Here is a 14,791-nt window from a genome sequence, read left to right as displayed (position 1 = left end):
GGACTCTTACTTGTAACAGAGTATTTCTACATTGCAGTATTGATACTTTTACTTATGTAAAAAAATGTAGTACTTTTGGCCTGAAAAATGTTGAAGACCCCTGCATTTACACTGTAACGCTGTTACAATCCAATAGATGGCGGCATTGCAAAGTTCCTTGCAACCTTTAAGCATCGATGAAGAGGTTCCGCTTTTAAACTAGCCCCACTGCGCATGCTCCGCAGTGTTGCCATGTCCGGTTATTATAAGCGACTTTGGGCTTGTTTTTCCCATAAAGTTGCTTGTAGATATTGTTGGTGGTTGAGGTTTTTTGGGCTTGTCTCTAAAGTGTAGTTGCTTATTTGGGCTTGTCTCTAAAGTGTAGTAGCTTATTTGGGCTTGTTACTAAAGTGTAGTTGCTTATTTGGGCTTGTTTCTTAATGTTGTTTAAACCAAATATTTTCATGTCAAGGACCCCCAGATTAATATGAATTTGTCTGCAGACCCCCCACATCTGAAAATATTTTGTGCCAGGGACCCCCGTACAAGAGAGAGAGAGAGAGAGAGAGAGAGAGAGAGAGAGAGAGAGAGAGAGAGAGAGAGAGAGAGAGAGAGAGAGACAAAGCCTATGTCTTGTTTTCATTGGAGTCCTTTACTGTGTTGTTAAATGTTTCCTCAAATATTCCACATTTATTTTTTTCACATTTTCTTCCAGTGCTTCTTTTGGGCTTGTTTTCATACACATTGTTGCTTGTTTCTCTCACACAACCTGGCAACGCTGCATGTCGTCAGTGTGACAACAAACACAACAAACATGGCGGACAGTTCCACGGTCAGCGCAGAAGTCTCGGTGTTGTTGTCCTTCTCTGCGTTCTCCCGTCCCGGCTCCCTGCCGTCGGGCTGTGGCCGTGACGTCATCCTGCAGAGGTTCGCGTCCGCGTACGGCCGTGACGTGGACGCGCGTGTCTCGCACGTCATCCAGGTGTTTTCAGAGGAGTGGGGTCAGTACGTGGACGTGCAGGAGGACTTCGCTGTCTCGCACACATGCAAGCTGAGGCTGGTGCCCTGCTGCAGCCTGTCACCTCACGATGTAAGCATAGCCTTGTACGAATGCTAAATATAAGGTGCTTACCCGCTTGCCCCAAATGTTAACTAGCGGTCCGGCGTGTTTGTGCAATGTATTAGTCCATATTTTTCAATGAAGAAGTGTTTTAATCCCGTCTGTGGCCGAACGCCATTGTTTCCCGCTCGTTTACTTCCTGCTTACATTGAGTGTAATTCCGGCTTTCACCGGATGCGCCCCGTCACTACCGCCCATTGCCACATGTGGTGATCTACAAACTCACCACAGGTGAGCTTGTAGATCTGCTATTTTCAAATGCCTGAAATGTATATAGGGCTTAAGTGGTTAATGTATGTTTTGTATTAATAATCAAAATCATCAAAGTAACTAAAGTCAATTGTCAAATAATTGTAGTGGAGTAAAAGTACCACATTTGCCTCTGAGATGTAGTTCAATAGAAGTAAAAGTATTAAAAATTGGAAATACTCCAGTAAAGTAAAAAATACCTCACAATTGTACTTAATAGTACTGTACTTGAGTAATGTACTTAGTTACTTAACACCACTGCAACCTGTCACCTCATGACATAAGATCACTGCACTGCACTTTATTATCATTCCCATCGACAATGTGTTCATGCATTCGGAATGAAGTTTTCTTTATTTCTGATACTGAAATATGTATTTAATGCATAACAACACACGTTTGAAGCTTTGTTGCAAGTAATGTTAACTTAGTTGTGAAATCCCTTAAACTAATTAACTGCACACACATAAAAATCCAAACCTTCAACAATAACATTAACTTGTTTGTCTGTGCTGTTAATTTGGTTAAGGCAGTGATGTTAATTACTTACTACTACTATTAAAATAATAGTAATAGTAATAACTATAAATATCTAATGTGTTTGATATTACAATGTTCACAATGTTCATTAATATACGTGGGCCCTTCCAATTAAACTGATAAAGTAAAGCAAGGTTTAACCAGAACCACTGGTTTAAATGACATTGTACTTGACGATTAATTGTCGCTTAAATAAAATAATTGCTATTAACGATGTAACTGTTTCTGCCGTTGAAACACTGGAATATTATGACTAAAAACATTACATTTCTGTTTGTTTTTTTGCTTCGTAAACATAAGGTGCACAGGCGGGCAGATAATGACAAATAACTTGCATAATTTAATGACGTTATACTTTATATGAATAGTGGAAATAGCAGATACACAAGCTCAAAATAGCTTGTAGATCGGCTATTCCCAGTATTTTTTTTTAAATGTTTGAAAGAATATGAATGTTTTTAACGATTTATGCAAAAAAGAATTGTGACTATCTGTGATTAGGGCGATGTTGTAATAACCGTGACACGGGGCCCTCACGTCTGGCGCACCTCGCGAAGCATCGACTCCCGAGGGATGCGGGTCGCCGGGCCGTGGAGCTCGCCGGCCCGCCGCTCGAAGGCCGCCACGTTCCGCCTCACCGCCTCGCCGAAGAGGCGCGCGTACAGCCCGGAGCCGACCCAGGTGCGGAACTCGAAGGCCGTCCGAAAGTCCACGGTGCAGGTGAGCGGACAGTCGGGCAGGCCCGGCCCGAAGCGCCACGTGGTCTCCATGTGGCTGAAGAACCTCCCGTCGCTGCTCACCGCTTTGACCAGATAGGGCCGGACGCTGGTGATCAGAGAGGTGTATCTCTCCACCAGCGGCGGGAAGCCCACTTCGAGCAGCGCTTCTTTGGGGCTTTTCGTGATGGTCCGGGACTCCTTGCACCAGGGCACAAAGTGCTTATAATCGTCGACGTTGTTCACTATTTCGTACATCTGCACCATGGAGTATCCGAGTAGCCGACGCTCCAAGTACTCTTTCCTTTTGTTGAGGAAGTTCGCGATCGTTCGGCTTTGAGTCGGCGCCGTCGCGGCGGCGTGGTGCCGGCCCTGAAGGCGAGGCGCTCTTGGAGTTAGGGCCGACGGAATGTTCTGTCTCGCGCGCTCTCCGGCCCACGCCGGCGGACGGGACCGAAGTGGCGTGACCGCGTTGGCAATGTCCGGGGAGTTGCTGAACGTTCTCAAAGCCGCCAGTAACCGCCTGCCGCTGACCGAGGCGGCCATTTCTATGTGACCACACAGGTTCAGAGGACTCAAATTCAGCGTTCGTAACTCAATTTGCGATGGTTATCCGTGTCTGAGAGCCCTATCTCAAGGTCTTCCCGTTCCTTTTAAGCTGTTTTTTTCTGTGACGTTTTAGTGATGTTGTACACGTCCATATTTGGGCGCTGTAGTTCTCTGCAATCCTCAATATAAATCCTTTCTCACTCACATGTTATTTGCTAATATTGTCGCTTTCAGGGCAGAAATCTCCATATTCTAACTTTCCGTGTTTTTTTTTCTTCGTAATTTAACGCCCTACTTGATCATACTACAGCGTCACTCAAAAGTTACAAATCCACAAGCTCGAAAAGCGACGCATTTCGAGTTTGGTTCCAAACCATTGTTTGGGAAATATGGTTAAATGGTTATACATGGTATATAAACTGCTTAATAAATAGCTAATGCATTTTTTATATAATTCATGTCCCTTCTACCAGATGACGCCATTGGGTAACTTGTGTCAGAAGACCACTGCATTCTTCTGCTGCGACCTGCAGGAGAGATTCCGACCGGCCATTAGTTATTTTGAGGACATCATCACCGTGGGACAGAGACTGGTAGGGTTCATTCATGCTACTCTCATACTTTCTTTGTCCGTCAGTGTGTTTGTTAAGTTATTGACCAATGAGTGTCATTTAATTAACATGCCCATCATCTGTTTTTACTGACATCATAGATCAGTGGTTCCCAAATGTTTTAGCTCAAGACCCAAAAGAGACCCAACTATTGACAATAGCAGATCTACAAGCTCACAACACGCTCACAATGTGCTACAACAAAGCTCATACAATTGGGGTGGTTGTGTTTGGTCTCCCTGCTCTTCTATTGAGATATGTAGATCCTGTGTCTAGGTTTGGACACAACCTTTTTTTAAATTTATTTATTTATTTTATCCCACGATTTTGTAACCCTTTTTTCACCCGGTGCCAATTTTCTAAGTGATCCTGGGCGCTACACTCCCCCCACAGCCTAGGGAGCCCAGGGTCGAGCTCATGCCTCCTTCAGTGCATGAGAGCCAACTGACCTTCTTGTCACCTGACAGGGGGGAGTTTCCCCGGTAGGACGTAGCGCGTGGAAGGAACACGTTATTCCAACCAGTTCCCTTCCCCTTCATCAGGCGCCCAGGCTGTCATGGGGGAGGCGGTATAGCGACCAGGATTACTGCATGTTTTTGTGAGGGTATTTTTGTGAGGGTATTAACTACCCTAGTAGACAACTACCCCAAACTCCACACACAGAGTAGGCCCTTTCGCCAACCCCACCCAGGGTATGTGGACACGACCTTTGACACGATGCTGTTTCTAGTTTGGCACTAAGGTCAAAATCAAATTCCTCCCCAAATAAAGCAGGCCAAACTCTATTAGCTCAGTGCGAAAACGTTACGTTTACACCATTATATTAACTATTAGTAAGTTAACCAGGAAAGACCAGGAAAGTATCGGTGCAGATATACAAGCTCATTGCGCGGCACTATGAGCTTGTAGATCTGCTATTTTTTTTTTATCGTGAAAAATATTGCAAATCTTTGAATATATATATATTTTAAAGCGAAACATTTTTAACTCAAATCTTTGCTTCTGGGGGTCCCTGGAACAAAATATTTTGAGATGGGGGTCCGCGGCCAAATACATATCATTTTGGGGGTCCTTGACATGAAACATTTTGAGAACTATTATTATAGTAACATACATAAAAAAAAAAAAAAAAAATGTTGGGATTCAGAATCCATTTAGTAGAATCGGCCTCAGGTCTAAAGAGGTTGATAATTAAATAAACCTGGCCTCTTTTTTTTCCTCTTGTCTGTCCAGCTGCAGGGGGCCGGGATCTTGGACATCCCGGTCATTGTGTCGGAACAGTACCCTAAAGGTCTGGGCAGCACCGTGCCAGAGCTGGACCTGAGCAGAGCCAAGCTGGTCTTCCCAAAGACCAGGTTCTCCATGGTGCTACCTGAGACAGAGGCCGTCCTGGCAGAGCTGCCCGCGGTACGCTCCATAGTGCTGTTTGGGATAGAGGTAAGGACGTAACACACACACACACCTCCGATCTAGGGCTAGGCGATATGACTGCAAATCACGATTATTTAACCCATTCATTCCGGGAACGCATCTGTGTCATTTTAGAGTTCTTCGGCTATTCAAAAAGAGCAGATCTACAAGCTCGTAGCGCGGCACCGAGTTACGAGCTTGTAGATCTGCTATCTTTGAAAGATCTTGAAAATTTGTGCAATTCTTTGAATGTATATATTTTTAAAGCGAACATTTGTCACTCAAATCTTTGCTTTTGGGGGTCCCTGGAACAAAACATTTTGAGATCGGGGTTTGCGGCCAAATACAAATCATTGTTGTTTGGTTGCTATATCAGTGATGCTCCAACTTTTTCCATGTCAAGGACCCCCACAATTATATGTATTTGGCCGCGGACTCCCATCTCAAAATGTTCTGTTCCAGGGAGTCGGAGACCCCCAGAAGCTAAGATTGGAGTTAAAAATGTTCTCTTTAAAAATATATATTTTTATATATTCAAAGATTTGCACAAATTGTCAGTGCCGCGCTATGAGCTTGTAGATCTGCTATTTTTGAATAGCCAAAGAAATCTAAAATGACACAGATGCTTTCCTGGTCCATGGATTAATGAATGATTATTTCTTATTTTAAAACAAAACCGCCACCATTGTACAACAAAGTAGTGGTTAATTATCAGACTATTTAGTTGATTATTACCGTTTTTGTAATAATAATTTATATAATAAGTTATATAAAGAACTTTCGATTGGAGTAGATTCCCGCCCCTGATGTGTATATTCCTCTGTCCCATCCAGGCTCATGTGTGTATATTCCTCTGTCCCATCCAGGCTCATGTGTGTATATTCCTCTGTTCCATCCAGGCTCATGTGCAGGGGTGCACATAACTTTTTAGGTCTGGTACGCAGAAGAGCACCTGGAGATGTGACTTCGTGCGCATGGTCCCGTCCCACCGGACAGTTTTGTCAACGGGGGGGGGGGGGGGGGGGGGGGCGTTCATCATCGGTGACATCATCGGTGACGAGTGCCTCTAACAGCCGCTGCTGGCTGCGTGCACGCAGCGAGGCAATGCCAGGCGATGCGAGGCGACGCGAGTCATATCTCTACCCCTGTGCCTAATGGCTGTACATGGGGCCGACGGGTGCTTTAGAGTTATTGTGTGAGTGTGGCTTCAGGAAGTAAATTCCTAGCCTCGATCTCCAGGCTTTTATTTTTTAGTTTTGCTAAAAAATAAAAGCTTGGAAATTCCTCTCCCAGCTGTTGGTGCGCAAAAGCGCCTCGCGTCGCCTGATGTGGTGCGCATTTTTTATTTTGGGTGCGCATGCGCACCTGCGCACCAGTTATGTGCACCCCTGCTCATGTGTGTATATTCCTCTGTTCCATCCAGGCTCATGTGTGTATATTCCTCTGTCCCATCCAGGCTCATGTGTGTATATTCCTCTGTCCCATCTAGGCTCATGTGTGTATATTCCTCTGTCCCATCTAGGCTCATGTGTGTATATTCCTCTGTCCCATCCAGGCTCATGTGTGTATATTCCTCTGTTCCATCCAGGCTCATGTGTGTATATTCCTCTGTCCCATCTAGGCTCATGTTTGTATATTCCTCTGTCCCATCTAGGCTCATGTGTGTATATTCCTCTGTCGCATCCAGGCTCATGTGTGTATATTCCTCTGTCCTATCTAGGCTCATGTATATTCCTCTGTCCCATCTAGGCTCATGTGTGTATCCAGCAGACAGCGCTGGATCTGATAGGCCGCGGCTACGAGGTTCACATCGTAGCGGACGCCACGTCTTCACGGAGCATGGTGGACAGGATGTTTGCTTTTCAGGTGCACATAAGACTTATTCATAAATAACGTCACATAGAAGAGTGCTATATATGTATAGTGCAATATTATAGAGAGTGACAGGGATTAAAACCGGGAACGCATCTGTGTCATTTTAAGATTTCTTTGGCTATTAAAAAGTAGCAGATATACAAGCTTATAGCACGGCACTGAGTGCCGTGCTACGAGCTTGTAGATCTGCTATTTTTGAAAATCTGTGCTAATCTGTGAATATATATATATTTTTAAAGCAAACATTTGTAGAATATTTTGTTCCAGGGACCTCCAGAAGCAAAGATTTTGACTTACAAATGTTCGCTTTAAAAAAAAATATATATTCAAAGATTTGCACACATGTTCAAGATTATTATTTTTTTTGCAGATCTATAAGCTTCATTTATGTCCAAAAAAAGCTTTAAAAAGGACTTTGCAAAAGAAAGCTGCAATGAGTCGATTTATTCAGGTGATAAATCGACTGGGTGTCGTCTGTTCCTTGCATTCCTGGTACTTCAAAAACGATTGATATTGATATTGATTTGATGCTCATATTAACCTTAGGAAGTATTAAGTTGGTTTATATTTTCACATGCATTCCATAAATTCCATAGGGCTAGACCATCAACCTGTGATGGGCATTGCCCTATTAAGTGAAAGATTAACTATTTATTAAATAAATAACATATTGAAGGTGTTTATAATTTTACATTTTAGTTATAGAAGACAATTATAATGTATTAAGGCCTATTTAGCGTATTAGCAAGAGCTAGTGACTCATCGGATCCAGGAAAAAAACAATCCGGAAAAGTTTTTCCTGACTTTGATTTGAACATTTCTGTACTTATATCTCGTATATTTCAGAGGCTGTCTCGGGCGGGTGCCATCGTCACCACCAGCGAGGCCGTCCTCCTACAGCTGGTCGGGGACAAGGAGCATCCCAAGTTCAAGGAGGTCCAGAGCGTCATCCGAACCAGCGCCCCGGAGTCTGGTCTCCTCACCAAGGTGTAGATTACACCGTTTCTCCAGGTCGGTTTCCGGACCCCCCCCTTTGGACCGCTTTGGACCCAAATGGACCCCTTTACCGGGCCTGTAACTCTGAGAGTGTACAAATGGAACCAAGCGGACCCGCAAGGGTCCGTTTGGTTCCATTTGTACACTCTCAGAAGAGTAAAATGAACACTGAGGATGTTACAGTGTAGTTTGGGGTCCCAGTATAGTTTGGTCAAGTAATTCTTTAACCTTTTTTAACACCCCCCGATCTACACTGTAAAATCCTCCGTGCTTATTTAACTTGATTGAACCAAATGGACTTGTAAGGGTCCATTTGGTTCCATTTGTGCACTCTCAGAGTAACAGACCCGTAAGGGTCCAATTGGACTCCTGCTGGCCCCTGGGCCAGCTGTTTGTAAGCCAGTGGTGTAGATTAGAAGGTTCCACGTGCGCACTTGTCTGCTGGGAGAGGATGACAGTGGAGACAAGATCAGGGTGTTATGTGAGATGTCACCATTGACTCTTGTGCCTTATTTATGCTCGCTGTACCAAATGACGGTGTCCCGCGTCGACAGTAGTGTTTAGATCGGCTATTCTTGGTTTATGAGCCGTTTAAAGGGGGTGCAAGGGATATTTTCTTGTTGAATAGCTCTTTAGTAGACAGAAAATACATTTTCAAAACCCCACAGAGATCATTATTTATCTTCAGCTTTAATTTTAGAGAGACATTTTAGAGAGACAAAAACGACAACAAACAAAAACATTAGCAGACAAAAATTGGAACTGAAACAATTTCGTCTGCTAATGTTTTTGTTGTTGTTTTTGTCATTTCCAATTTTGCTTGTTTATCCTGTATACTTTATTAGTTCTCTCTCCTGATTGGACGAAACTGGTATCCCAACCTGAAAATGTGTCGTCTTTACTGAAGAGCTGGAGAAACGGGGGAGACCCCTGTTACTGAACAAAACGTAGAGCTATTTAGCACTTATTTGAACAAAAGAATGTCACATTCAGCACCATTAATGAGTTATGGAGTTATCTGTTATCTGTTGGTGCGAGCAAGCCTGTCAAACTGAAATGATTGTAAATAAACGTAGCAAATTATCACCGAGTTATTATTTGTTTATTTATGTGTTAGTTTGTTAGAACGTCGGGTCATGTAGCTACGTGGTCATGAAAGGAGTCCAAATCTTTGTCCATAATCTTCTGGTCTACTTGTGGTTCCTCCATCACAGAGCACACAAGCAACAACAAACATGAGGGACAATATCTGAACTAGTACCTGCTCCAGTGGTTCACAAATATGTTCATGTCAAGGACCCCTGCATTGATATGTATGCGGCCACATACCCCCATCTGGAGAAAAACAATTGTGCCAGGTACCCCATAAGAGAAGAGTTGTAACAAAGATTTTGTAGCCGATCTACAAGCTCTCAATGCCTTGGGCCAAAGTGAAAAATAGGGTTATAGTAACTGGTTTTGATGCTATATTAACTTATTTAGCTGGGGACCCCCCTGGGACCACCTCAAGGACCCATGGGGGTCCCCAGACCGCACTTTGAGAACCACTGACGTACACAACCCAAATGTAAACAAATAGCACACCACAAGATGAACACAATAGCAGGGAAGAAACACAACCATAGTGGTTATTCAGCTATTCTTTATGGTGGTTGAGGAGCTCTATGCATCTCTGTCATACAAATAACCTGTTCAGCTCCTGTAATATGGTTCTTTAGAGCAGTGATGCTCAACCCTTTGAATTTCAAGGACCCCCAGTTTGACATGCATTAGACCACGGACCCCCATATGATAAAGGACCCCAATCTACACTACAACATTTTAGCTATAACCATTTTTTTAATAATTTGGGCTATTAAAAAATAGCAGATATACAAGCTCATAGTGCGGCACAGAGTGCCGCACTATGAGCTTGTAGATCTGTTATTTTTGAAAAATCTTGAAAATGTGTGCAAATCTTTGAATGTATATATTTTTTAAACAAATATTTTTAACTCATATTTGCTTCTGGGGGGTCCCTGGAACAACATATTTTGAGATGGGGGTCCGTGGTTAAATACAAAAAAAATTGAGAGTTAGAATGGTGATTTGTTGATAAATCGTTTCTAAATATTGGTTTCTATATACGTATGTTCGGTCAGTTGCCCAGCCCTATAAGTTGAGATCTCTCTCCTCATTGGTCGCGACAGCTACTACTGCGTTCCAACAAGAATGAGGCATGGGGTTGGGTTTCAACACCCCTGTTAAATGACACCTGGTGTAGGTCTGGCGTCTCGTGAATAATTCCAGAGCCTTACAGACAGAGAGAGGTTGTAGTGAGGTGACGGCATGAGTAGAGCCACCTGGACGCAGCCATTCTGGAACCCGGTTAGAGTGAGGCGACGTTCTAGACACCACCGTGTTGGACTGAGGCAACATTCTGTGGACCAAGGTTATAATAGTTTGGAGATTTCTCATTGTAGTTTAGTTAATTTAGATTTTTTTTTTCTAATTCAGTTAGTTTTCATTCGTTTTCATAGCCGATTTGCTAGTTTTTATTTTTGAAAATACTAATAGTTTTAGTTGTTTTTTTTATTAGTTTTAGTGTTAGTTTTAGTATTTTTACACTTATTTCTATCAGGTGTAGGATTGAAAAAACAAGAAAAAAAAAACAAGAGACTGACGGACTGCGAGGTGCCATGCGATGGTGCCGACAGCTGGTGTAAAACTGGTACAGTGCAATAAATAGATTAAGATTTCAGACAAAAACGAAACGAAAGGGCATTTTGTCTATAATTTCAGTTACTTTTGTAAACACACAAAACTGTTTCAGTTTAGTTTATTTTTATTTTTTATTCTCGTTTTTTTTTATTTCAGTTATCGGAATTTTAATTTGGGTTATTTTGTTAGTTTTAGTTAACTCTAACCTTGCTGCGTGGACACCATGCTGCACAAAAGGATGGACGTCTCGGCTCTCCCCAACAACAACCACCCACAGAAGTTCCTCCAGCTGGACGTGGGGATGCTGCCCGCCACACACGGCATGTTCCAGGTGCGGGCGGCCATGTCCAGCCACAGACACTGGCACAACAGGCTCTACGAGCAGGTACTGTACTATATATACTGTATTAAGACCAGCATCTGTCATTTTAGCCACTTTAACCATTATTTTATACTTTGGCTATTCAAAAATAGCATATATACAAGCTCATAGCACGGTACTGAGTGCCGCACTATGAGCTTGTAGATCTGCACATTTTTTGAAAAATCATGAAAATCTTTGAAAACATATATATATTTAAAGCAAACATTTTTGACTCAAACCTTTGCTTCTGGGGATTCTACAAATGTCTTCTAAATCCTCACGTTTTTTTGAAAAAAACGTATGTTGCTATAATATCAGTGGTTCTCAAACATTTTCATGTCAAGGGCCCCCAAAATGTTATGTATTTGGCCGCGGACCCCCATCTCAAAATATGTTGTTCCAGGGACCCCCCAGAAGCAAATATGAGTTAAAATGTTCGCTTAAAAAATATATATTCAAAGATCTGCACACTTTTTCAAGATTTTTCAAAAACAGCAGATCTACAAGCTCATAGCACTGCACTGTGATGGTACAGACTACTATAGGTGCTGTTATATTTTGCCTTATGACATTTGTCGCACTTCAATAATTTAGTCACCCCATGGAGACTTGAATTCATGGATGTTTTTTGTCGCATTCCTAAGACAATCATTTGATGGCCAGCGGACCGGTAGGCGACACGAAGGAGACTCTTTATGTCTCCTACCGGAACCGCTGCCGGTCATCAAATTTAATGCGACAAAAAACAAACGATATCCATGAATTCAAGTCTCCATGGGGTGACTAGTCGATAGAAAAAAAGGGGGTGAACTATCCCTTTATAATGCATTAATTGCACCCACTGCTGTTAGGGTGGGTACATGTATTAAAGGAGGAGTTCACCCCAAAAATGACTTATTTTCTATCAATTGCACACCCCATGAAGCCTTGAATTCATGGATTTATTTTTGTTTTTGTGGTATTCCTAAGCCAGCAATAATTTGATGACCGGGTGTGTATCCGGTAGGAGACACAAATAATCTACTTTGTGTCTCCTACGGGATACATTAGCCGGTAGGAGACGGGAATGAAATTATTGGTTTAGGAATGCCGCAAAAACAAAAATAAATCCATGGATTCAAGGCTTCATGAGGTGTGCAATTGATAGAAAATAAGTCATTTTTTGGGTGAACTACTCCTTTAATAGCACCCTCTTTAGATCCACTGACCCTCCTGATGTCATCAGCATGATGTGATGAGATCCACAGGGAAGCCAGGGTGTTATTAGAGCCGTCTTGTTTATGTTTTAATGATGTTGAACAGCATGCTAATGAGGAACATATCTGCTTTCAATGCTCTCTCATGTGAATGTACCACCGGCAGCTTGTGCCTGTTTAGCAGTGGTGGAAAAAGTACTCACAATCTTTGCTTAAGTAAAAGTATCAATACTGCAATGTAGAAATACTCTGTTACAAGTAAAAGTCCGGAATTCTAAATTGACTTGAGTAAAAGTACAAAAGTATTGGTATCAAAATGTACTTGCAAAATGTCACACTTTCTGACGGAAGTGAACAACCGTTTCACATATTTCCCTGACTAGTCGCTTCGCGCCGCGTTTCGAGCTTGTGGATCTGCTCGTTTTGAACCATTTTGTGTGACGCTGTAGTATAATCAAGTATAGGGCATTAATATGCTCTATGCACAGCAGCCATATTATCACTTCCTTCACAGGTGTTACCAATGATACTAATGAAGGCTCTGTTCCATTTAGTGTAGCACCGTGGTTTCCACGAGCCCCATAACTCTGAGAGTGTACAAATGGAACCAAATGGACCCGTTACACACCTGTAAGGGGCCATTTGGAAGCCCATGAGGGTCCCTGGACCCCAACTGTAGACCCACTGGTGTAACAGAGTGTTTCCAGTGAGCCAACATGCACAATATCAGCACCCTGACTCTGTTTGACCAGAATGGAAAAGAGCCTTCATTATTATCATTGGTAACACCTGTGAATGTCTTCATAATATGGCTGCTGTGAATAGAGCCTATTAGATGTTTTATTTAAAATCACATTATTCTCCACAGCAGGACCCAAGTGCGTTGCCGGAGCACAGGCCTTCTCCTCCGCCGGAGGTGGCTCCTGTGGAGTTTGTGGAGCGCTATCTGGAGCACATCACGCCTGTCACCTTCAAACCCAACATCAAGAGGAACCCTCTGTACACGGACGCCAAGATTGTGGAGCCAGAACCAGAGAAATGTAAACCCTCCTGGACCATCCAGGAATACGACAGACACACCCTTCACGGTAACCTGGCAGACTACATGAAGGTACATTTTTGTACTATGATGTGTCTTTTCTTTCTCAAACCTTTTCATGTCAAGAACCCCCAAAATTATATGTATTTGGCCACGCACCCCCATCTCAAAATGTTTAGTTCCAGGGACCCCCAGAAGCAAAGATTTGAGTTACAAATGTTCACTTTAAAAATATATATATTCAAAGATTTGCAAACATTTTCATGGTTTTTCAAAAATAGCAGATCTGCAAGCTCATTGTGCGGCAATTTTTGAATAGCCAAACTATAAAATATGGTTAAAGTGGTTACAATTATTGTGACACTAACTAATTTAGCTGGGGACCCCCTGGTACCTCCCCAAGGACCCCTGGGGGTCCCTGGACCCCACTTTGAGAACCGATGTATCATAATATACATTTTCAATTCATGATTTCTCCCGAAATTGAGAGTGCCGTGTGTGTGAGCACATTGGCTTGTCATGCAATGCTTTTCTGTAGTGTAGTTGCAAATCTTGTTGAATAGGAAGGGCTTCAAATCAAATCAATCTTAAAAGCCGCACGACCTAACTGATTCTTGTAGATCTGATATATAATCAGTAACTGATTGAGGCTTGTAGATCTGATATTTTCGGGAGTTGGCCAACATTAAGCATTACAACTTAACCACTTGATCCCTACGTATCCGTATTCTGGGGCTAACATTCGACGAAAACAAGCTCACAAGCTCAAGATTTTTGTAGAGTGAAAACAGGAGGAGGCCTATTATAGAGCCCTGGGGAATCCGGTCAACTAAGTATAAGTGCCACCTAATGGATGATACAGTAGTTCAGCTACATTTGGTGTGTATGACATATTGCATTTTCTTTTTACTTTTAAACTTTTTTCATGTTAAACGGCATTTTGTTTTGTTTGTGCTTTGCAGGAGGACGAGAATTCACCAAAGGAACTGGACTTTTGGCTTGAGGAATTGTACACACCTGGATTTGACTCTTTACTGAAGAAAAAAGAAGCCGAATTCATGAAGAAAAAACTTTGTAAAATCCTGGCCATTGTCTCTCTGTGTATTTGTGTCATTGTCGTCATTACCGTGTCCGTGGTGATGACAAAGAGAGCTGGATAGTAACTACACTCCGTGGCATTTTTAAAGGCGTACCATGTAACCTTTTCAATTAAACAATTTTTGATAATATCTTCTCCAAAACATTAGTAAACTGATTTTTTTATTTGCAAGTGTCCCCCCGACACACGCCAAAAATGATGCAGGCACTGGAAATGTACCCGAAATGTATTTATTTATGTATATAAACATGTTCTGAAAATGCATGCAGCCCAATGTGACCACTTAACACGGCAGCCGTGCAGCTTCCGTGTTAACCCATTAAGACCTGAGCGATTCTTAAAAATGTT

The 14,791-nt window shown here is 42.4% G+C and overlaps 3 protein-coding genes across 5 annotated transcripts; 2 read left to right on the top strand and 1 right to left on the bottom strand.

Annotated features, from left to right (window-relative positions):
- The first annotated feature begins 792 nt into the window (after positions 1 to 792).
- Positions 793 to 10,610, top strand: isoc1 (isochorismatase domain containing 1). Of its 3 annotated transcripts, none has more exons than XR_014599991.1 (6): positions 793 to 1,069; positions 3,627 to 3,746; positions 4,998 to 5,201; positions 6,924 to 7,040; positions 7,896 to 8,135; positions 8,167 to 9,131. XR_014599991.1 is itself a non-coding variant. In XM_084046922.1 (6 exons), the coding sequence occupies exons 1-5, from the start codon at positions 794 to 796 to the stop codon at positions 8,040 to 8,042; spliced, it is 864 nt and encodes a 287-aa protein (XP_083903048.1). In that variant the 5' UTR covers position 793; the 3' UTR covers positions 8,043 to 8,060; positions 10,335 to 10,610. The 3 variants fall into 3 exon arrangements, 2 of the variants coding, with proteins under 2 accessions (XP_083903048.1, XP_083903047.1); XM_084046922.1 differs by lacking the exon at positions 8,167 to 9,131 and adding an exon at positions 10,335 to 10,610 and having other exon boundaries at positions 7,896 to 8,060; XM_084046921.1 differs by lacking the exon at positions 8,167 to 9,131 and adding an exon at positions 9,260 to 9,448 and having other exon boundaries at positions 7,896 to 8,060.
- On the bottom strand, positions 2,422 to 3,150 carry LOC311037286 (coenzyme Q-binding protein COQ10 homolog B, mitochondrial-like; the record flags this gene model as incomplete). Its single annotated transcript, XM_084046408.1, has 1 exon — positions 2,422 to 3,150. The coding sequence occupies one exon, from the start codon at positions 3,148 to 3,150 to the stop codon at positions 2,422 to 2,424; it is 729 nt and encodes a 242-aa protein (XP_083902534.1).
- A 362-nt stretch (positions 10,611 to 10,972) lies between the features above and the next one.
- minar2 (membrane integral NOTCH2 associated receptor 2) lies at positions 10,973 to 14,532 on the top strand. The gene is made up of 3 exons (XM_084046863.1): positions 10,973 to 11,130; positions 13,174 to 13,416; positions 14,307 to 14,532. Exons 1-3 carry the CDS (start codon positions 10,984 to 10,986, stop codon positions 14,502 to 14,504), a joined length of 588 nt encoding a protein of 195 aa, XP_083902989.1. The 5' UTR covers positions 10,973 to 10,983; the 3' UTR covers positions 14,505 to 14,532.
- The last annotated feature ends 259 nt before the right edge of the window (positions 14,533 to 14,791 follow it).

Source organism: Gymnoscopelus microlampas (genome assembly GCF_963454915.1).
Source record: "Gymnoscopelus microlampas genome assembly, chromosome: 21".
Taxonomy (NCBI): Eukaryota; Metazoa; Chordata; class Actinopteri; order Myctophiformes; family Myctophidae; genus Gymnoscopelus; species Gymnoscopelus microlampas.
Note: the sequence above shows the minus strand (reverse complement) of the source record. Positions and strands in the feature narration are given on the sequence as shown.